Source organism: Manis pentadactyla, chromosome 4, assembly GCF_030020395.1.
Source record: "Manis pentadactyla isolate mManPen7 chromosome 4, mManPen7.hap1, whole genome shotgun sequence".
NCBI lineage: Eukaryota > Metazoa > Chordata > Mammalia > Pholidota > Manidae > Manis > Manis pentadactyla.
This window is the reverse complement of record NC_080022.1, coordinates 118,426,285-118,450,629: the sequence shown is the minus strand read 5'-3', so window position 1 is coordinate 118,450,629 and position 24,345 is coordinate 118,426,285. Positions and strand designations below refer to the sequence as shown.

Genomic DNA, 24,345 nt, shown 5'->3' with positions numbered 1-24,345 from the left:
GGAGAAGAATGTGCCCCTGTTACACTGGTCCATAATCTGACTTTCCAGCTCAAACAGTTGTGCCCCAACCACACTCCTCAGGACAACAAGAACCACAGCTGCTCCTCCAACTTCTTGGCCAGCTTCCTCGGTCAGAGTCAGCCACCACAAGAGCAGGGACAAGTACTTGGACACGTGTCACTGTGGGGCAGAGAGGACAGGGCACAGGAAGCCCTTGCTTTTAGAACTGAAGTCCAATGCCAACCCACAGCTAAAATCAGGCAGAGGACTCCACCTGGCTCTCCAGGATGCGGAGCACTAAGCAGGTGACAGATACCACACACTCTCTGCCACAACCTGGCTGCAGGAACGCTTCCTTCAAGGAGCCCATGGGCACACCGACGACTCAGAGGCTCCCATGACAAATGCAGAGTGCTGTGGCAAGCCAAGTCGGACTTGGGGTGTGAGCATCCCAATAATCCTCAAAGCTTGGCTCACATGCTTCACGTCAATTATATTCACTTTGCTATTATCAATTAAGCAACTGATCAATAAGCACACTGCTTTTCATGACAATATTTTAAAATATTTTTAAAAATTTACAGCAGTGCAGTGTAAAATGCTCAAAGTAACCTTCTAATGTTTTCTCACTTTTTATTCTTCTGGAAGTTTCTGATCATTTGTTATTTTCCTTCCCGTGTGTAGTGCCTGTATGTTCAACTACAACAGCTTCCAGACCCCATCTCTGCCAAACTATGCCACCTTCCTGCCAGCAGAATGTCAACCAAACCTGCTTCAGTGCTGCTGGACGTGAGAATCTGACTTCAAATTCGTGTAATTATAAATAAAACAATTATGGTAGGAAGAGGGCACCCAACCCATATGCCTTCTCAAATATATATCAACGCCTCCCTCCCCTCCCCTTTGGGGAACCCTAAGCCTGGGGGGAGGCAGGGCCCACCTTCCCTTTATGGAGTTCACCACAAAAGCCAGGTATTTGCTGTCCCGCCCACCAGCAGTGAGGGCAGGAGCTGGCAGCCTGCTATCTCTGAACCAGGACTCTGCATCTGGACAATCGTTCTGCAGAAGCGGCCGGGGGGAATACCTGTCCTACAGAACAGCAGCTTAACGGCACTGGCGCAGGGAGCCCAGCGGCAGGCTGTGAGCTTCCAGACATCGGTCACCAAGCCTCTTGTGGTTATTGCCTGTCTGCTGAGCAGGGTTCTCCTTCCCCTTCCTGGGGACTCTATATACCACCCCATATCCCTTCCTGCTTAAGGTCACCAGAGTCAGTTTCTGCCATCTGCAACCTTACAAGGCCTCTCACCCAGAAAATGCAGGCAGTGCTCAATGTCCATCACCATGCCCGGGGCTACAGGGGAACCCAAAGACAGCTGGAGACACTCTCCTCCCCTGAAGGGGCTGCCCTCCCATCCAGATTGAGACCACAGAGCTGAAAATGCAGCACAAAGCTACTGCCAAGTTCAGGTGCACCACGGGGCCGGTACAGAAAGGACCATGGAAACCCCAGGAAGCAGCCGGCTTTGCCAAGTGGTGCCACAGGCCTGGGAAAGCTGTCATGGTCCCACTGAGTCCACCTCCTCCAGGAACGGTTCCAGGGGCACAGTGTAAGCACTCCTGCAAGGAGGCCACCATGGGGCGACGGCCACTGAGCCACCCCACAGTGCTCACCGCATCAAACGCTAACTAAGTCTATAGCTACAAAATCACATGTACCTCAAGTTCCTCCCATCAGCTTTGTAATCTATCCTCAGTATAACTTGAAACCGACCCTTTGCTGTTAATAAAAGCTGGACACAAACACACTCCACCTTTTCTCAGCCACTTGGGTGCTGACTCAGCACACCAGTCCTGACCACAGGACTATGCATTTCAGTTTGCCAAGCGAGGTTTCTCCCTCATTGCTTGCTCTGCGGCCAAAGTTTCAAGTTAACTGAAATTTACAACTAAATCTAATTTACTTGATGACTAGGATTTTTTTTTGTTTCTTGTTTTGGTTTTATTTACTTGTTTTCCAAATTGAAAATTTGGTACCCCATTTATATGTGGACATACCAGTGTAACAAAAGATGATCCATTTTAAAATTCTAAACATGAACTTTTGGGCCTGCTGACTATGCAGCAAGATAAAACCCAGAACAATCATCCCTCCCTGTAAGTGCAGAACACCACAAGTATGTTTCCATCCCCCTCAGAGGAGACCGGGCCAAGGCGGGAGGGGCCGCTCTTCTTGGCTGGAACCCAAGGCAAATTATTAGCCACAGAGGGAATGGAGCTTTTTCTGCCCTTTGGCCCTCCATTAATTCATACAGGCAGCAGGGTGGAATAGCAGCGGCAATGCAGACACCCTACAAGACAAAGCCAGGTGGACAGACATTTCCCATCATCATGCAAAAATGTGACAAACTATTATGAGCCCGAGTGCCCACTGCACCCAGCTGTAGGCTGACCTGTCTTTTCTCTGTTCTATATGGGACTTTGTGAAAGGAAACACTATAAGGGCCCTGAGTTTATTAGGACTTCACTCTGATCAGTCACTTCTCTGAACAGCCCCAAGGCAGGGAGAGACCCTCTCTTTCTTGAAACTGCCAGCAGGTTTCTTACCTTCGCAAGCAGTCTGTGAGAGTGGTGGTTCCCGACACGTGGCTTTCCCCATTCACCACACTGCCCTCACTTCCCGGACTCAGGGGCCAGAACGGGGTGGAAGAGCCAGGCAGGTCGAGGCTGATGTCCCAAAAGGGGTCTATGGTGGTGGAGACGCCACTGGAAGCAAAGGGAGATGGACACACATGAGCCTGACAGCCCTGGGGAGCCCGAGCAGCTGATGCCAGAGCAGATCTCAACCTCCTTTCACAGCTCTGCCATTTTAGTCAAAGACATGGAAGGTCAGAAAAGCAGATGTGTTCACACCCTGCACATCCCGGGCTCCCAAGTTGGCCCCAGGGAGGGACAGCATGTATGCCACTAAGGTAAAGGCTGGTCCTAAAGCATGTTTCCCAATCCAGAAGGCCATCACAGTCACTCTGGAAATTTTTGAAAAATATAAACTCCTGGGCCCCACGTCCAAAGTCTCTGAACTGACAGCAAAGCATCTGAAAGCTACAGATTCTTTGCCTGGAGCTGGAAACTGCCAGCCTAGCAGTACTGCAGCCCCAAGCACACCTTGCACAAGAGCACACACTGGCTGGCCTGGCGTAAGCTCAATGGCACTCGGTGCTGTTTAGCAAAGCAATTCCTTCCTGGTGACTTATTTTACAACACACAAAAAGGAAACTCAGATTGGGCAGTTTACTACAGGTATTCAAATACGACGTAATGAGAGACAACCTCCTGCTAATGGGATTCAGTAGTACAGGGCCAAACCATGGATCTGAACGTGGCTGGGAGTGATGGCCATGAGGATGTGGGTGACAACAGAACAGCAGGTGACAATCCATTACAAGCTCTGAAATAACCTTAGTGGATCACGGCCAGGGTTTTTAAGAAACCTAAGTGGAACAGAAGACACCACAGGGCACTGAGGTTGAATGGGTCTTCCTGAAAGTAAGAGGCCTTGAGCTCTGAGCAGAGACAACACACGTAAGTAGTTAGGGATACTACTTTGGAGAAAATGGAAAAGGAGACTGTAAAATAATTAAAACCGACACTTTGGAACTTGTATGTCACATAGGTGCCTTATGTGGGTGAGTCCTTTCCGATGGGGGCTCTTAGTTGGCTCCTGATGTTGGGACCCTCAGGAAAGCAGAGATGTGGGAGGAAGACTCCAAAGCACAGGTCGCAGGGTGTGCACAGTGACAAGACGGCCCCAGTACACAGGGTTGCCCCTGGGTACTCCTGCCTGGATGCCCTCCAGCCCGTGTCTTCCTGCCGAGCTATTCCACTCAACACGAGCTTATGCGCGGCTGCCGAAGCTTCTGCTTCTCTTCCGATTGCTGCTGCAGGTGCTCCGGTGTGTGAGCCACCTTCTGGCTCCCTCATCACCAAAAAGGCTCAACTGGGGTGGCAGCAGCTAAATAAACTTCAGGCCCCAGGTCTATAAAGACTTTAAGAACGTCCCAGAACACAAGCCTCACTTCCTGAGCCTGATGCTCCATAGGCAGCAGCCAAAGTGGTGTCAGCCGCCCCCACAGCAATCAGCGCCCCGCAGGCACTTACTGGCAGACCTGACAGGTGACATCCGACTGCAGGCCGCCTGTGAAGATCTGGTCGATGATACAGTTGCAGTGGTTGGGATTGCTGGCTTTCTTCCCATTGTCGTCACCTGCGGAGAGACCACAGTGGTGATGCTCTAGGCACCCCGAGGTCAGCTGTCCCCCGCAAAGGCGCAGTCGAGCCGAGTGCCCATGTGCTCCCACAGCCAGGAGATGCGAGGACCAACGGGACGACCCTGCAGCTTCTTCTGACTTTTGTCTTTTTCTCATGCCCCAGATCTGCTCGGGCTCTTTCTTGGCACCAAAATATATCTGATGCCCAGAAACTGGGGAGTTCCAGACCCCTTTTCAAGGATGGAACGACTGAAGACACAGTTCCAGTGAGGAGGCCTGACACCCCTGGGGAAGCCCTCCTACCTCAGGACTAGACGAGAACATGCCCCTGCGTCGGAGCATATCATGGCAGGACCCCTGCTGCTGGTCTTTCTCACCTGCTCCTGCATTTGGGACTAGCTAAGTCCCATCCCTGGCTGCCTAGTCCACAGGCAGTTCATTTATGTACCTCTATGTAGGCATACAGACATAAAACCACACGGTGGCCACAACACATTATACACCTCATTCCACATCCTACATAATGCTCATTAAACTAGACAAAAGGGATGAGAGTGTGTATCCATCCATATATATTACATACCAGACAAGCCAGATTATGGCTACTGGATCTTCTAATAGTGGTTGCCTAGAGAGACTGGGCGGAAATGCTACCAGAAGCGTTTCTAATTCATGGGATACAATGCTAGGATGTGGGTGAACACAGAAAGATGCAAAGAAAAAGCAGCTGAAAGATACCTGATGATAGCAGCTTCATGAAACAATACTCAACCAAGTGCATGGTAGGCCTGGATGCACGCCTCCCCATGTGCTCTGGACTACCAACCCGAGGGTCCCAATTCTGCTGACTGTGCTTCTAACGGGAGGGGCCTTCCATTTCTTCTCAGACATTTCAAATGAATCATCAGAGTAGATCACACTTCCATCATTTTGGTCATACAAACATTTAACAGAAATGCATTTTCAAACAGTTGATTTTTATAACACATTAATGCTTACGACAGACGTCTCTTAATTATTCTCAAGTGCTAGGAGTAACAGATCAGTAATCTTTCACAGTGGCTCTCTTCTGTGTGTTACACTTTATACTAGGATACCAAACCTTAGCCAAGCTATTAAGCAATGTTTATTTGGTTCCCAGGGCAAACATTAAAAGGATCATGTGTATTTTTTCAGGAGAAAAAACTGAAGTACAAATAAAAGCTAGGACCCAAAGCCGTGACAGCCAATCCTAGTAAGCCTGTTCTGAGGCTGGCCTGTCTCTGAGCTGTGATCCCAGAATGCACAGGGCACCGCAACAGCGGCCCAGCACCTGCCGCTAAGGAGAAGCAGGAGCCATGCCACAGCCCCACCAAGCAGGATGCTGCTCTCCATGAGGGTGACCCCAGTGGACTGTCACCCACAGCCAGCTGCACTGGGGAGGCCACAGGTGACCGTGTGATTGCCAGCAGCACAAGCTGGTTACAGTCGAGACTGTACTATGTGAACAAGTGGAGACCCACTAGGAACAAAGCGTCCCCTGAACTTACCCCAGATCCAGCAAGGAAACGCCAGCGAGCTCTCAGGTGGCTCTGACCCACGCTCAAGCTTGAGAATCACCCTTCAGCGGATGCCTGTGATGGTGCAGTTCAAACTGGAAGCCCGCAGTGCGAGGGTGGAGAAGAACCCACCCTCGCTGTTATTCAGGCCTCATCTCCAGCTCCAGCCCCAAGAGCTGCTGCCTGCTGCACCCCCCCCACCCCTAAACCATCAAAACCTGTATGTATCTGGGTATCCCACTGAAGCCACCACCCCTTGGGCCAGGTGGTGGGACTATATTATGGGAGAAACCAAGTTCCAGTGAAATCCTAAGAGACACTTTAAAACAAAAGGCCCTTTGTTAGACCCGCAAATGCAATGGACTTAGGGTCAGGGAAGTACATGCTGTGCTCAGGCTCAGCTCTGTATTCCCAGCTCTCTCTGGCTTTAGAACAACACTCAGGCCTTTTGGAGACACCACAGAGGATGGAGCCAGTTCTGAAGGTCCTGCTGTTTGGAGCCTACCTAGAAGCTTCCAGCCTGCCTTGATAACCCAGTGGAGCCACAGTCGAGCTCCCTCACAAAATCAGGGCAAGGGAACCTGCCAAGGAGAGCAAGCTCACTGTTCACTCTCTGGGTTACAGACCGCCCACTGCCACGGCACTTATACCCAGCAAGGTCGGGATGCAGCTCCCAAACTGCTCCCTCCTCTCTCAGAAACAAACCATGAAGAACCTCTCTGCTGGCACAGCAGTTCTTCCGACTGGGACATAAACGCAATCAGAACACATGCCACCTGGGCAGTGCTTCAGAGTGCACACGCCTGCCCTCTGCATCCCCACCCCCGGGAGCCGCACCTTTGCAGTGTCGGTGCAGGACATCCAGGGCTGCGATGAGGAACTCGTGGGCATCCTGCTGCTCGTACCCTGCCAAGTGTCGCGCATGTGTCCACACCAGATGCAGCAACTTGTATGGGATGTGGGGGGATCGGTGCCCCGAGTAGAACTGCTCAGAGGGAAAAAGAAACATTTGCAGGAATGAATGATCCTCTCTGAGCACAAAGCACAGAACAGTATTTAACAGCTGCCTGGAATTTCCTATGGGCTGTTTGCCAATAATGATACTGTTTCACTTTCCTTTTATTTTGCAAGTTGTATTTTTATTTGGACTCATTGTTTGTTTTGAGTCTGCATATCATTTTCTCCTTTCCCACCATCTGTTTTCTGCAAATAAGTCAAAATGAGTTATGACATGAATTTGTGAAAACGAACAGATTTGTGCACTAAAAGGTCAATTTTCCTGTCTATAAATTACACCTTAATAAACCTGAGCCTCAAAAAACACCTGACAGAGATGAGCTGGTATCACCCCAGAGAGGGGGAAATGTGCACATGCACGGCACACTGCAGGCCAGGCCCCCAGTTGTGCCCATCTTCCCCTTTTCTGGCCCGACAATCCTTTCCAGCTGGCTCACTGCTGTGGCCCCAGTTATGATGTGGGTAGACAGAGACTGGCTCAGGCTAGACCAGGCACCAGCAAACTTGCCTGGAGTGAGTAATCCCACTTTACAGGCAGATGGTCCTGGCGGCCCGGTGCTCTGCAGCCAGAGCAGCCAGTGCCCATATGCAAACTAGGGGGGGTGGTGGGGGGCAGGGCAGAGGTGCTGCTGAGTGGGTGTAGGACGTCCAATCAAAGGCTACTGACAGAGACGCACAGCCAGCCTGCTGGCTCCTATGCAGACACCTCAAGTCCATCCGGGCCCTCTCAGCAACTGGAGACAAGAGCAGGGGGCAGAGCTACTTCAGCTCAGAGCCTGTTGTCAGGTCACTGTGCGCAGGCAGAGGGTCCGCGCGCTGTCATGCTGTGAGTATTGGCCAGGGAGACATGGGCAGGCACAGCCTGAGCGCAGCCTACCATCCCATCAGAAGAACAGACCCTGATGTTCAGGGCAGAGGGTCACAAGGACAGGGCCTTCCGGTGAGGCACTCACAAGGTCTGCAGAGAAGAGAAGGTCCAAAGAGAGGGCAAAGTAGGCGAGTGGTGTGTGCACATCCAATCCACAGGCCTTACTGTGAAATCAGGCTAGCAGACAAGGGAGGCTTGTTTATAGACTAATGTCACCCACTGTTATGCCCCTTTCAAAGGGCTCTCTCATCCTCTAGTCAGCAGTGTGCCTCTAAAAGTGATGTCACAACCTCTTCTCTAACAATTCCCTTTGGAAAAAATGCATGCCCATCATAAATGCACATACTAAATATTTACTCAGAATGTCAGAATATAAGGTTTTAGAAATTTGTCTTCCTTTATCATAGTAAACCTCTTTTTTTTTTTTTTTTGCTTTCTTTATCGTCAATCTCATTTTTTTTTAAAGGGGGGAAAACAGCTACAGAAGCAACCGTGCGAAAGCCAACACCGCTCACCTCCTGAAAAAGCGATGACATCTCGCAGACCAGACATGAGCTGGGGCTCTGCATCTCACACCTGTGCCGGTCGGACAGGAAGAAGTCTCGCAAGAGCGGCGTGTGGGTGAGTGCCTGGACGATGCAGTTCATGAAACACGTGTTTCCAAGGTTGATCAGACCGCGCAGACCTGGGCAAAGGCCAGCGAGAGACACGGGCATGAGTTACACATCCTCCAGACCCCCGACGGCCCTGCAGCAGCTTCCTGCACATTCACACATCAGTCCCTCTGACTCACTCATTTGAGAAGCAAGAAGAAAGGTACTACTACTTTAATTTTTATGCCCCTTTTATACAATCTATCTTGAGGGATGTTCACCACCACATACTCCCCTTCAGCCATTAATGTTTTAACAGAATTACCCAACATCTTCTTTAACAGCAGGACAGGTCAGAAAGGAGCCAAACAAACCTTTTTAAAAAGCTTCTAAAACGTATTTCTTGAAATCTCAGAAATCCGGAGAAGCCTCTAACCCACATGCCTTTCTCTCTCTGAAGACTACTGTGCGCAGCCACGACCTGGCCAAAAAAACTGGAGGCCTTTCCAGGGGGGTACTGTGCGGGCCATGGGGCAGGGACAGCTCCCGCCCACCACTGCGGCCGCCTCCTGCAGGCCCCACAGAGAACAGGTGCTCAACCAAAACTGGCTGCTGAGCAAACAGGTGAGTGACATGCAGGGAATCCTCTAAGCCCACCATGGGGGAAATGAGCCTGTTCTCTCAGATCCTGATACAAAGCCCATGTTTTTACATTATGCCGGCACCCTAGGAGGTCCGTCTGCCTGGAGCGAGGATGCACTGCCCCGGCAGCCCTGCCACCCACCTACCTATGGTGCAGTTAGATGTGATCTTCCGCCTTTTTGGGTTGTGTTTCAGCAGTTCAAGCTCACGTTTGGTTGGCTCCCAAGTTGAAAACTTCTCTCCAATGCCTAAGCAAGTCAAAGACAGTTCCAGGACTGTTAGCTAAATCTTCAGCAAGTGTGTTTATAAACAAAAGGGGTGATGACAGAGTATTTATCAGGTTGTATTTTAAAGAGGGACATCCATAACATGAGTTCTAAAACCCTAATACATGTAAGCGATGGGCTACACACAGCGCTTACAGGAGCTTCTGTAGCAAACGTGCTGCTAAACAAGCTGTTTCTGGCAAGGAAAGCGACACCTCCAGTTAAAGCTGCCCTAACACTAATGCCAAGATGGGGTTTTTTCAAACCCTTCAATACTTGCAGGGACAGACTTTAGCATCGGTGTCAGTGGGAGGTACTTGGGGACTCACATGAAGGATTCTCCTGTGAGCACATAAATGACAGAAAACGCATTTGTCAGAATATATTCTGAAAATGCATCTTGCTGAAAGCTGTCCCCATAAAAGGTTTAATCCAAAGACGGTAACAGTGTCGCAAACACCCTATTCATGCAGACATCTGCTCCATCTACCTCCAATTTCTGCATGATTCAAGAAACTTTAAAAGACATAGCATCTTGCTGACAGATGGAATTGTGGAATGATTTTAGGAGAATTCTATTTTATTCTGGGCTATGCATTTCTGCACATACACCCTGTGGTTCACATGATCTGCATAAAGAAATAGGACACTCAGACTTAGCAATGTCACACTTTGAGGGGAATGAACAGAAAGGTGGGCGAAGAGACTGTTCTTTAGAAAAGATCCGTTAAACACAATTCTGATCACTAAGCACCCGTTTTGTTTTGTTCCATTCTCAAAAAAATGGGGTTGTTTTTAACAAGCAGAACAATTAAGGCAAAAATATTGTATAACACATGCTGGGTTTATGTTGTTAGTAAACAGTGGCGGTTCTGCTAGTTAAGAGATGCTCCTAGTCAAGTGGGGTAAACTATACCATTACCATTACAGTAAGCCATGAGCATCTGTTAGAAATGAAAACTAAGAGAAAGAAAAAAAATCAGGAAAACTGGTAAAAAATAAACAATAAGAATAGCACTGTATAATGTTTGAGTTTGGTGCATCCCTGACTGTGTACCAGATGAAGAGAGCATGTGTGGACAGGGAAGTGATAGCGAGCGGGAACCCACACTGGTTCCAAAGCTCCTTGAGACCACAGAAAATACACACACTGGTCTCTGCCCTGGCTCCTGAAACCCATGTAATTTCCTACGTGACAAGAGTACCAGGAGCATCTTTTGTTCTGCTGCTGTGATGCAGGGTGGCTCCTAGTCACCAGGAAGACCAAAACATGGTCAGAAGCTCCCGCAAGCCCCACTGCAGGAGGGAGCGGACAGGCGTGGGGCGTCTTCACGCCAGATCAGAGCTCACCCTGAAAACACCCAGTGGCCATCCTCTTTCCTAGAAACTGATCTTCTCCTGGGGAATTCTGGCCTTAACAGACATGAGGAATAAAAGCAGGACTAAGAGATGAGTCAGGCACATAAATCCAGGCAAAACCAAACCTTGTATTTTCCAAGCTTTCCGCTGTTCCTCTTTGGCAATGATTTCTATGTCTTTGTCATATATGTAGTCCTGACACAAAAAACAATAGATGCCTCCATACATAAGCTCCATGGCTGAAAGGTACAGGAGAAAAGAGACACAAAATTTAATTAAATATTAAAAGGTAATGCTCAAGAGACTCAGAGACTCCAAGAGTGAACTAGTGGTTACCAAAGGGGAGGGCGGGTGGGGAGGAAGGAAGAAGGGGACTGAGGGGTATTATGTTTAGTACACATGGTGTGGGGGATCACGGGGAGAACAGTGTATCACAGAGAAGGCACACAGTAGATCTGTGGCATCTTGCTGCACTGATGGACAGTGACTGCACTGGGGAACGGGTGGGGACGTGATAATATGGGTGAATGTAGTAACCACATTATTTTTTCATGTGAAACCTTCATAAGAGTGTATATCAATCATACCTTAATAAAAACTTTTTTTAAAAAAAGGTAATGCTTAAGGACAAAAATTAAACATGTTAAGTTTTTTGGACTTTGACTGTTTGCACCATTTCCCTACTCTTAAATCACAGAATCCAATAATTACAGGATTTCTTCCTACTTCAGTTTATCCTGAGCAGATGAGGTATCTTCTCTGGAAGGTCTGAGTGTTGTGGATGAGAGAGGAAGGTGCCACATCCGTAAAGGACCTAATCTTGAGTATCAGGACTCTATTTTTCTCTGAAAGCACGGTGTTTGAACCCAGGGGGACTCTCACTGAGTATTATCAGTCCATGAGGATTCATGGCCACCTGACATATGGTAGCCATGTTTTACTACATCTAGAATTCCTGTACTATTGCAGAAAGGAGTGCAGCAGCTACTTGCCTACTCCTGCATTACAGACAGGGGCAAAATATCCTCTGACCAGATAAACCTGACTTCCTGACCCACAGAGCTACCTGCTACCCACCTGTGAGTGGGTCTTGCATACTTTCTCAACTGCATCATCTATAAAACAGGGATGATGCCTGGATCTTTGTTACTTCATTATAAAGATAAATGAGATACAGTCCTTGAGCACCTGGAAGAAAGGCACCATCTCAATTCAATAATTAAAAGGAATTTTTTGGGCTAAATTTGCTAAGCATTATCAGATGTTTGAGAGGCAATGCAGCATGGAGGAAAAAGCACAAATTTAGAAAAACTGGAATTAATCCTAGCTCTGCCACTTACAGTTATGTGCCTTTGATAAATTACTCCACTTCTCTGGGCCTCAGTTTCCCCATTTGGTACAATATAACAGCACTAACACCTTGTAGGTTTGTGTGATAATCAAATTAATGCACATAACACACCTCCTGATAAACATCAACATCTCACTAAAACACAGCTTTTATCATATTTCATGTCCTAAGTTACCATGACACAGACCAGTGATATTGTGGTGGATCTTTAAAGTCCTCTAAAGCAGATCAAAACTAGTTAGGAATCCCACACCACCCCTTGCATCTACCAAAAAAGCCAATTCAACTTTGAAAGTCCACATGGAAGCTACTGCAGCAAGCTTGGTCTCTGTCGCTTGGCACTGTTTACTCCTGAGTGGTACCTGCCCCGCATGGGGAGAGTGAGGATCCGACCAAGACTCATAGCGAGAACGACGGGGGTGAAGCACAGGCACCGTGGGAGCGTGCCGAGCATACAGCCAACAGCAAAGACACCAGCCTGGCGAGACACGGCAACTACTTCAACGTGTGTTCAGCTCTCCTGGACGAGCCCTTCTTCAGGGTACCTTTCCACACCAATAATACTGTATAAAACTAATGCGCTAAAGGGGTGCTAAGACCACTCATGGGGAAAGGGCATCCTTCTCAACAATGGTAGTGGGACATCTGGATATCGAGATGCAGGCTGAAGCTCAACCCTTACCCCATGCACAGAAATTAACTCAAAATGGTGACTGAAATAAAAGCAAAAAGTACAAAACTCTTAGAAAAAAAACACAGGGCTTCACAACCTTGGATTTGGCAAGATTCTTAGACTTGACCCCAAAGCAGCTAAAGAAAATAATAGACTGGGTTTCATCAAAACCTGACTTTATGCATCAAAGGACACCGCTGGGCAAGTGGTGAGACAAAGCCACAGAACGGGATGAACTATCTGCAATCACACATTTGAGAAGGGTTTACCATCCAAAACGTACGCATCTCATGGACAACAAAGACAGATGCCCAAGAAAATGGGCAAGGGACTTGGCTGGCATTTCCCCAAAGACAGACCAGACCGACGAGAAGTGGAAACGCACTGAGCACATCAGGCATTAAGCAAATGCACATCACAGCCAGATGGCTAGACTTAAGAAAGTGTTGTCAAGACCAGGGAGATACACTGCCAGTGGGAATGTGAGCTGGCACAGCGAGGCACTTGCACCCTCTGCCCCCGACTCCTGCTCATTCCCTGTGGGGCAACTAAAATAACTCTTCTAAGCTGCATGGAACAAAGCTAAAGGCAGTACTTTTTAACCTTTTGTGACTCATTCAGGCAAAATCTAAGTACCCTAGTGACTCAACATTAAAAAAAACCTGCATAAAACTAACAAGTACGAAATCAAATAGCTCCACCATTTTCAACAACATAGCTGTACCTAGAGGGTATTATGCTCAGCAAAATAAAGCCAGGTGGAAAAAGACAAACATCTTATGATTTCATCTATACGTGCAGTCTAAAAACAAAACAAAACAAACAGAACAGCAGCATACACACAGAAACTGAGAAGTGACCGGTGGCCAGAGGGAGGGGCTGCAGCTGGTGGTGAGACAGGTGAGAGGGATAAAGAGGCACAACATCTCTCTCACAGTGTAAGTTGTGGGAATGAAGACATAGCACAGGGAATATAGTCAATAGTTCTGTAACTTCTATGTTGACAGATGGTAACTGCACTAGTTAGGGTGAGCATTTTAATAATGTACTTTAGTGTTGAATCACTATGTTGTATACTTGTAACCAGCATATTGTACATCAAAAATAAATTTTAAAAATCAATTAAAAAAGAAATAGAGGAAGAAAAGAAACCAAATAGCTCCAAGCTCATTGTCTTACTTTATTTACTGCACAGCCTCAATTACCTGGGGCTCCAACATGTAGTCTGGGACACCTACCACAGTACAGATGAAGTAAATCTTCAAATCAGACTGAATACACCAAATTAAATTCTTTTGAAGTGGGTATTTTATCACAGCACATTAAGGTACTTTTATAGGGCTGGCTGCACAAAGCAAGGGGAACCCCCCATTAGACTGCTGTCACCGTTCCTGTCCCGTGGCGAGCTCCATGCCCCCACAAGACCCTCCAACAATGACCCCATTGCCCAACCCTACTTTTCAGGGCATAATACCCACATTCACACAAGGCTCACTGCAGGCCTCCCATTCCTCTCCTACTAAAACCGGGTGGCCTGTGAGAAAGCTGTCTGGTAACCCACTGAGGCAGAAGAACTTGGCCTCGAGGAAGCCAAGGCTCCCCACGCCTCAAACAATATTAATATGTTCAATTAAATTGCCCTGTTACATTCTGTAAAACCGCTCCACAAAATGACATCCAAAACACAGCCAGCCTGTGAAGCCGCTCCAGGAGGGCAGCGGGCACAGCACCGGCTGGGGGATGAGCACTCTCAAGTTGGGAAAGAGAGACACCAAACCCCAAGGTGCACGGCAGGCTGCCCATGCCCACCCCATTCTCTGGTTTTACACTTCAGCTTCCTTCTGTTCCCACCCTCCTCCCCACCTGGACACAGAAACCTACATTCTAGCCAGGGACTTCACAGACTCTAACACAGCAAAGAGCTGATCTTTCTCACGTTTCATGGTTTTGTTTCTTAAAGCAAGCTTTCTAAGTCATTCTAGCAAAAGTAGAGGCAGAGTTGACCCATCAGGCTGATGAACTGGATTAAGACCACAAACTTCTGAAGTGATTTTTATAGGTGATGCTGGGTAGCAGTGAGAGTCAGTCTTCAGACAGCTTCTCTTGAGTGCAAATATATTTCTGATTTTCCATAACCCTTGACCACACACAATCACTGCCCAGGCCTAACAGCAGCCTAAATGGGTCTGATACTCGGGTAGAGCAGGAGCTCTTCACTTACAGTTAAAAGCAAAGATCTACACTAAGTAAATAGCCCAGAATGTATCACAGCCAACAGCATCCTGCTCATGCCTTCTCCCTCTGGTTACTCAGGACAAGCAGGGATCACTGCCTGCCTCGTCCCTCCCTGGGATGGCAGCCTGCACACCCATAGTGCACCAGCCCACTATTAGTATCATTAGCTCTCCTTCCAAAAAAGCCAATCTGCTCAGCATCACAACCCGAGCCCCTATTCCAAGCGTCTTTCTGGAAAGGCTTGCTTAGTTAGTTACAAAAGAGGTCTGTCCACTGGCACAACTGAGTACTACTCCATCTTTACTACTTAAAAAGGCCTAAAAATAACTTTCATGGGAATTGATAGGACCACATAAAGTATTTCCTAGAATAGGTTCTCTGGTTTGGACCTTGTAAAAATGATTTTCTTAAGGATACCCTAACAACCTCACAGTCAGTTAACAGAAAGCATTTTCTAAAGGAGAGAAACATTTTTAATGACCATAGTTTGAAAATAAAGCCAAGGGCAAAACTTTAACTTCCAGAATGTGTGATGAGTCTGAACTTTAAGTATATAAAACATAACTTATCTTCATGCTAGCCTTTCTGTGAACCTATACAGCTGAACTTTGAACACCACAGGGTTATAGGCTACCACCCCCCAGTGTCAAAAAATCCAGGTATAACTTTGACTACCCCAAAACTTAAGTACTACAAAGCCTACCATTCATTGACCGGAAGTCTTACTGTAACATAAAGTCAATTAACACACCTATTTTGTAAGTTGTATTATATACTGTTTCTTACCAAAAAAGCTAGAGAAAAAATGTGTTCTCAAATTGTCACAACTCTCCAAAAAATCTTCCAATTATTTATTGACAAAAACCCGTGTATAAGTGGACCCACAAAGTTCAAACATGTTATTCAAAAGTGGTTTTTATCAAGAACAAGGAAAATCTACTAGAGAAAGCAGTATCAACGCCTCTGTAGACCCAATTCCACGATGACTTCAGTAACCTAATACTGCATTTAAGATCTTTGCAAATTTTTGCCTTAAGCTAATACCTTAATCATGCTTTTCAGAGGGAAAGATGAGTTTCTGGTATTCCATAAAGAAAAAGCATTTTTCAAAGAAAGTTTGCTGAAACAGTGAGTGAGCCACCAGAACTCATCATTTAAGGTTACATAAAACATGAACACCAACTTAAATGCCTAAGGAAGGTGGGCATATAGTCCAGTGAGTTAATTTCCTCCCCCTGTGGAGTCCCACAGGAGGGCCCACACTGTTGTAGGTAAAGGACACGGACTTCTGAAGAGGGGTGCTGCACATCACACTTCAAAGAAAAGAAAGTGGGGTGCTGACTGTCCCCAACATCCAGCATCTCCGGAGGGCGCCTTACCCAGGTTGTGCCGTTTTGACTTCGCATGTTCGTGAATGTGCTTCTTTGTGAAACAGCCAAAGAAGACACAGTGGAGGCAAGAGTGAAGCCTGCTCAGGTGGACACCACAAATGTGACAGACGCATGACTTTGCCTGAAATTCAGAGAAGAGAATTCAAAGCCAGCATGCGGAATGACAGTTCTCAGAGACATTCAAGTAGACGGCGCCCAGCAGGCACCAGTACCCGGAAGCCTGCGATTGCCCCTCGGTCTCACACACTAGAGAACATTTTGTTAATCCTTTAATGGCCACAGGTACTTTGTTCATTTAGCTCAAAACCAGCTCCATGTAAGAACACTCAACCCACAATCTCAATTAACAAAGCCCGTAAGCTACTCGGATGTCTGCCGCGTGCAGCTTTAGGAGCGGTCTTGGCAGTCTCCAGAGCCCTAATGGATGCCCCAACCCCCAGCCTCCAGCCCCACTCCAGGCTGGCAGCTCACAACCTCATCACCCTCATCCTGGATATCATGTACGTTTGAGATTACAGGTTGCAAGCCCACACAGCAAATTTAGACGAAGTGACACAGAGGAATGAGAAAAAAGAATGGCTTATTGCCAAGAGCTGGATCACAGAAACCCAAACTCCTAGTTGTAGCAAGCACGAAGAAGTGGAAATGATTCTTATACACCCAAACCACCCAAGAACACCTCTGAAATATGACAATTACACTTATTTTATAAATATAAATATTTATCAAATTAAAACCTCTAAGATGCCACCACAGTATGTAGTTCTGTTTTGATTGGGGTGGGGGGAAGATAAACAAAGGCTGAAAATAAACAGCATATGAGGAAGGGAAGGTTAAACTAGATAACAAAGGTTGGCAACAGATACGATACATACATAATGCCTGCTAAATGCGCCACACACTAGTGCCTGGGGTTCTGGCCCATTTCTCTCACTGAGTCCTCACAACCACCCCACAAGAAGGGTTCAAGCCCTTCTGAAGCACAAATAAACTTGTGTATAAGCTGTTGACCACACAGTCAGAATGCAAACTAGGAACAGCCTGACCCCAAGAGCACACACCCTCCCAGAGCCCGCAGGCAGCCCTGCCCAAGCTCCCGTCTGCACACCCAAGACCACGGCTAGTGCAAAGGCCAGGGTGGCTGGCTGAGCATTCACCTACGATCCTATAATGGAGGGCTGGGGGAGGGTAAGGCCTGGCAGTGGGCTCAAACCTGTACTTATGTAAAAATCATGGTTTTACCCAGATGGCAGATGTCCTAAGGGAAGCTGCACCGGAACATTAGTAGCTTCTGCAGCCTCCAGAAAAGGCAGAATTGGTAGCCCTATGATGAGGAACTAGGTCAGGAGACCAATCAGAAAGCCAGAGTTGTGCATACGCTTGTGCCACATACACACTCCTTCCCATCAGGGCGCACCCAGCTGGAGCCTGTGAGACAGCAAGTCCTCCCCAGGCACCTGGGGCTCAGCAAGCCCTGCAGGCGACTACCATGCTCTCCCAGAATCACAGCCTTACAAGAACCCCAGCACGCCTGGATAGCCATCTCCCAAATCCAGACAAAATTTCTGAACCCAATTTCAAATCTCATCATTAAAACTATTTCTTCTTGACCAAGCATTTACTCTCAATGGCTACCTATTTTTTTATTGTTTTTTAACAACATGAGGAGGTTATCTCTGTGCACCCATAAGGTTTAGCCCCGCTGTAGGACTTTCCAACAGCGGCACAAGGGATGTTTGGGGCCCAAGCATCGGGTGTGACACGTGCAGGACAGGGCTTTGCGCATCCTGGGCTCGCCGCTAGGGCACCGGTAGTGCCGTCCACCCGCTGCTTGAGCACCACGGCTCTCACGCAATGCCACAGAGGCTGAGGTTTATTCAAAGATTTGTCTAACATGCTGTAATAGTAGGAACAATACTTGTACCATCTATTTATTTCTCCAATGGTAAGTCATTAACTGGAATTGTTTTCAGTAGTACAGGGGAAATTTTTAGATTATACTTACACTTTTATTTTGATGTTAAATGATGTTAACTTGTTCAACAATGTTTAAGTATTATAGAAAATTTCTCGTTAGCTATAAATACTATCAGGAACAGGTTCCTGGATAGTCTTGGTTATACCCACTAGCTAGAATCCATTTACTGTTCACTGCAATGATACAGGTAAAGAATGGAAAAGATTAATTGGTGTCCTTTATTTTTATCACTCAGGATATTTTTTATTTTTTTTTATTTTGGTATCATTAATCTACAATTACATGAAGAACATTATGTTTACTAGGCTCCCCCCTTCACCAAGTCCCCCCCACATACCCCTTCACAGTCACTCACTCAGGATATTTTAAAGGCATGTTCACGATTTGTTAAAAATTTCTCCATGAGCTTATTAAATAAATAAATCCAATTCTATCTATGTAGCAAAAAATTCAAGTGTATTACCCTGAAAATATAAACTTATCAGGACAAGTACATAATTCTAACACCATCATTACATTCCCTTGAAACACAAAGTTAAAAAAAATTTTTTTAAATAACGTTTCATTAATGTACAATCTTATGAAAGTTTCACATGAAACATTGGGGTCTCACCATTCACCCATATTATCAAGTCCTCACCCCCAATGCAGTCACTGTCCATCAGCGTACTAAGATGCTAGAGAGTCACTACTTGCCTCTGTGTTGTACTGCCGATCCCCAAGACCTATCTATATTGTGATTGCAAATTAAAGTGCCCCTTAATCCCCTTCTCCCTCCCCAATCCCTTCCCTTTCGTAACCACTCGTCCCTTCTCGGAGTATGTGAGTCTGCTACTGTTTTGTTATCGTCAGTTTTGCTTTGTCGTTATACTCCACAAATGAGTGAAATCATTTGGTACTTGTCTTTCTCCACCTGGCTTAGCTCAATGAGCATAATACCCTCTGGCTCCAGCCATGTTTTGCAAATGGCAGGACTTCTTGTTTTTATGGCTGAATAATATTTCACCAAGTATATGTACCACCTCTTCTATCTACTGATGGACACTTATGTTGCTTCCAAATCTGGGATATTGCAGACAGTGCAGTGATAATAAACAAGGGGGTGCACATGTCTTTTTGAATCAGGGATCTTGTTTTCTTTGTGTAAATTCCTAGGAGTGGAAATACTGGGTCAAATGGTATTCCTGTTTTTAGTTTTATGAGGAACCTCCACACTGCTCTCCACAATGTTTAAACTAGTTTACATTCCCACCACCAGTGTAGGAGGGTTCCCCCTTCTCCACATCCACACCAGCATTTGTTGTTTCTTGTCTTTTGGATGTTTGCCATCCTAACTGGTATGAGGTGGTATCTCATGTGATTTTAATCTACATTTCCCTGATGATTAGCAATGTGGAACACCTTCATGTGCCTGTTGGCCATTTGCATTTCGTTGGAGAAGTGTCCCATTTTTTTAACCGGGTTACTTGTTTTTGGTTGTTGAGGTGTGTGAGTTCTTTATATATTTTGGATGTTAACCCCTATTGGTTATGTCATTTACAAATATACTCTCCCATACTGTAGGATGCCATTTTGTTCTACTGATGGTGTCATTTGCTGTACAGAAGCTTTTTAGCTTGATGTAGTCCCACTTGTTCATTTTTTATTTTGTTTCCCTTGCCCGAAGAGATGTGTTCAGGAAAAAGTTGCTCATGTTTATATTCAAGAGATTTTTGCCTTTGTTTTCTTCTATGAGTTTTATGGTTTCATGACTTATATTCAGGTCTTTGATCCACTTCGGGTTCACTTTTGTATGTGGAGTTACACAATTCTCCAGTTTCATTCTCTTGCATGTAGCTGTCCAGTTTTGAAAACACCAGTTGTTGAAGAGGCTGTCACTTCTCCACTGTACATTCATGGCTCCTTTATCATATATTAACTGACTGTACATGTGTGAGTTTATATCTGGACTCTATACTGTTCCATTGATCTATCGGTCTGTTCTTGTGCCAGTATCAAATTGTCTTGATTACTGTGGCTTTGTAGTAGAGCTTGAAGTTGGGGAGCATAATGCCCCCCAGCTTTATTCTTCCTTCTCAGGATTGCTTTGGCTATTCAGGGTCTTTTGTGGTTCCATATGAATTTTAAAACTATTTGTTCCAGTTCGTTGAAGAATGCTGTTGGTATTCTGATAGGGATTGCATTGAATCTGTAGACTGCTTAAGGCAGGATGGCCATTCTGACAATATTAATTCTTCCTGGCCAAGAGCATGGGATGAGTTTCCATTTGTTAGTGTCCTCTTTAATTTCTCTTAAGAGCGTCTTGTAGTTTTCAGGGTATAGACATCTTTCACTTCCTTGGTTAGGTTTATTCCTAGGTATTTTATTCTTTTTGATGCTATTGTGAATGGAATTGTTTTCCTGATTTCTCTTTCTGCTAGTTCATTGTTATTGTAAAGGAGTGCAACAGATTTCTGTGTATTAATTTTGTATCCTGCAACTTTGCTGAATTCAGATATTAATTCTAGTAGTTTTGGAGTGGATTATTTAGGGTTTTTTATGTACAATATCATGTCATCTGCAAACAGTGACAGTTTGACATCTTCTTTACCAATCTGGATGCCTTGTATTTCTTTGTTTTGTCTGATTGCCGTGGCTAGGACCTCCAGTACTATGTTGAATTAACAGTGGGGACAGTGGGCATCCCTGCCTTGTTCCCGATCTTAGAGGCAAAGCTTTCAGCTTCTCGCTGTTAAGTATGATGTTGGCTGTGGGTTTGTCATATATGGCCTTTCTATGTTGAGGTACTTGCCCTGTATACCCATTTTGTTGAGAGTTTTTATCATGAAAGGATGTTGAATTTTGTTGAATGCTTTTTCAGCGTCTATGGAGATGATCTTGTGGTTTTTATCCTACTTTTATTGATGTGGTGGATGATGTTGATGGATTTTCTAATGTTGTGCCATCCTTGCATCCTTGAGATGAATCCCACTTGGTCATGGTGTATGATTCTCTTGATGTATTTCTGCATTTCGTTTTCTAATATTTTGTTGAGTATTTTTGCATCTATGTTCATCAGGGATATTGGTCTGTGATTTTCTTTTTTGGTGGGGTCTTTGCCTGGTTTGGTATTAGAGTGATGCTGTAGAATGAGTTGGAAGTATTCCCTCCTCTTCTATTTTTTGGAAAACTTTAAGGAGAATGGGTATTATGTTCTCTCTATATGTCTGATAAAATTCAGTGGTGAATCCATCTGGCCCGGGTATTTTGCTCTTGGGTAGTTTTTTGATTACCCAATCAATTTCATTGCTGGCAATTGGTCTGTTTAGATTTTGTGTTTCTTCCTTGGTCAGTCTTGGAGGTTGTATTTTTCTAGGAAGTTGTCCAGTTCTTCTAGGTTTCTCAGCTTGTTAGCATACAGAATCTCATAGTTTCTCTAATAATTCTTTGTATTTCTGTGGGGTCTGTCATTATTATTCCTCTCCAATTTCTGATTCTGTTTATGTGTGTAGATTGTCATTTTCTCTTAATAAGTCTGGCTAGGGGCTTATCTATTTTGTTTGTTTTCTCAAAGAACCAGCTCTTGGTTTCACTGATTTTTTCTATTGTTTTATTCTTCTCAATTGTATTTATTTCTTCTCTGATCCTTATTATGTCCCTCCTTCTGATGACTTTGGGCCTCATTTGTTCTTTTTCCAGTTTCAATAATTATGACTTTAGACTATTCATTTGGGATTGTTCTTCCTTCTTTAAATAAGCCTGGATTGCTATATACTTTCCTCTTAGAACTGCCTTCACTGCATCCCACAGAGGTTGGGGCTTTGTGCTGTTGTTATCATTTGTCTCCATATATTGCTTGATCTCTATTTTAATTTGGGCATTGATCCATTGATTATTTAGGAGCATGTTGTTGAGCCTCCATGTGTTTGTGAACCTTTTTGTTTTCTTTGTACAATTTATTTCTAGTTTTATACCTTTGTGGTCTGAGAAGTTGGTTGGTAGAATTTCAATCTTTTTGAATTTACTGAGGCTCTTTTTGTGGCCTAGTATGTGGTCTATTCTGGAAAATGTTCCATATGCACTTGAGAAGAAGGTGTATCCTGCTGCTTTTGAGTGTAGAGTTCTGTAGATGTCTGTTAGGTCCGTCTGTTCTAGTGTGTTGTTCAGTGCCTCTCTGTCCTTATTTATTTTTTGTCTGGTGGATCTGTCCTTTGGAGTGAGTGGTGTGTTGAGGTCTCCTAGAACGAATGCATTGCATTCTATGTTCTCCTTTAATTCTGTTAGTATTTCTTTCACATATGTTTGTGCTCCTGTATTGGGCGCATATATATTTATAATGGTTATATCCTCTTGTTTGACTGACCCCATTATCATTATATAATGTCCTTCTTTATCTTGTTACTTTCTTTGTTTTGAAGTCTACTTTGTCTGATGCAAGTATTGCAAACACCTGCGTTTTTCTCTCTATTGTTTGCATGAAATATCTTTTTCCCTCCCGTCACTTTTAGTCTGTGTATGTTTTTGGTTTTGAGGTGAGTCTCTTGTAAGCAGCATATAGACAGGTCTTGCTTTTTTATCCATTCTATTACTCTGTGTCTTTTGATTGGTGCATTCAGTCCATTTACATTTAGGGTGATTATTGAAAGATATATACTTATTGCCATTGCACGCTTTAGATTCGTGGTTACCAAAGGTTCAAGGGTAGCTTCTTTACTATCTAACCATCTAACTTAACTCGCCTATTAAGCTATTATGAACACCATCTGATTATTTCTCTCCTTTATTATTCCTCCTCCTCCATTCTTTATATGTTAGGTGTTTTATTCTGTACTCTTTTGTGTTTTCTTTGTCTACTTTTGTGAATAGTTGATTTTATTGTTTGCCATTAGTTAGTATTTGGTTGGTCTGCTTTCTTTGCTGTGATTTTATTTTCTCTGGTGACACCTATTTTGCCTTAGGAGTGCTTCCATCTAGAGCAGTCCCTTTAAAATATCCTGTAGAGGTGGTATATGGGAGGCAAATTCCCTCAACTTTTGCTTGTCTGGGAATTGTTTAATCCCTCCTTCATATTTAAATGATCATGCCGGTACAGTATTCTTGGTTCAAGGCCCTTCTGTTTCATTGCATTAAATATATCATGCCATTCTCTTCTGGCCTGTAAGGTTTCTGTTGAGAAGTCTGCAGGGACCTGCTTGCAGAGTTTACTTTTCAGTTTCCCTAATATCCAGCACACCATGCAATATATGTCTGCTCTCCCAGTGCAGATTAATAGGACTGGTTATTTAGCAGTCCTGCGCTTCCACTCCCTTCCCTATCAGACTCCTTTCCTCCCGCCAGTGAGCTGGGGTTGGGGGAGTGCTCAGGTCCCACCAGGCCGCAGCTTATACCTTACCCCCTTCGTGAGATGCTGAGTTCTCACAGGTGTGGATGTAGCCTGGCTGTTGTACTGTATCCTCTGGTCTCTCTTTTAGGGATAGTTGTATTTGTTGTATTTTCAAAAAAATATATATGTTTTTGGGAGGAGATTTCTGCTGCCCTACTCACACCAACATCTTGGCTCCTCCTCTTACATTTACATTTATTGATAGATATATACTTATTGCCATTGCCGGCTTTAGATTCGTGGTTACCAAAGGTTCAAGGGCAGCTTCCTTACTATCTAACAGCTTAACTCCTTTATTATGCTATTTCAAACACAATCTAAACGTTCTTTTTTCCCCTCTCTTCTTCCTCCTCCTCCTCCACTCTTTATATATTAGGTGTCATATTCTGTATTCTTTGTGTAACCCTTGACTGACTCTGTGGGTAGTTAATTTAATTTTGCATTTGCTTAGTAATTGGTCTACTTCCTTTACCGTGGTTTTATTTTCTCTGGTGACATCTATTTAGCCTTAGGAGTGCTTCCATCTAGAGTAGTCCCTTTCAAATACACTGTAGAGATGGTTTGTGGGAGATAAATTCCCTCAACTTTTGCTTACATGGAAACTGTTTAATCCCTGCTTCAAATTTAAATGATAATCTTGCCAGGTAGAGTATTTTGGTTCAAGGCCCTCTGTTTCATTGCATTAAATATATCATGCCACTCCCTTCTGGCCTGCAAGGTTTCTGTTGAGAAGTCTGATGATAGCCTGATGGGTTTTCCTTTGTAGGTGATCTTTTTTCTCTCTCTGGCCACCTTTAATACTTGGTC

General features: G+C 45.1%; 1 protein-coding gene across 2 annotated transcripts in view; it reads right to left on the bottom strand.

The window, feature by feature from the left end:
* USP22 (ubiquitin specific peptidase 22) overlaps positions 1-24,345 on the bottom strand; it is a 43,261-nt gene that overhangs the window by 7,636 nt on the left and 11,280 nt on the right. Inside the window, exons 2-8 of one of the 2 annotated variants that reach the window (XM_036888158.2) lie at positions 16,187-16,319; positions 10,674-10,787; positions 9,070-9,171; positions 8,204-8,373; positions 6,641-6,788; positions 4,156-4,261; positions 2,605-2,763 (exon numbers count right to left, since the gene is read on the bottom strand). In XM_036888158.2, coding sequence (XP_036744053.2) covers positions 2,605-2,763; positions 4,156-4,261; positions 6,641-6,788; positions 8,204-8,373; positions 9,070-9,171; positions 10,674-10,787; positions 16,187-16,319 — 932 coding nt within the window. The remainder of the gene's footprint in view (positions 1-2,604; positions 2,764-4,155; positions 4,262-6,640; positions 6,789-8,203; positions 8,374-9,069; positions 9,172-10,673; positions 10,788-16,186; positions 16,320-24,345) is intronic. The other variant, XM_036888159.2, reaches the window with a different exon arrangement.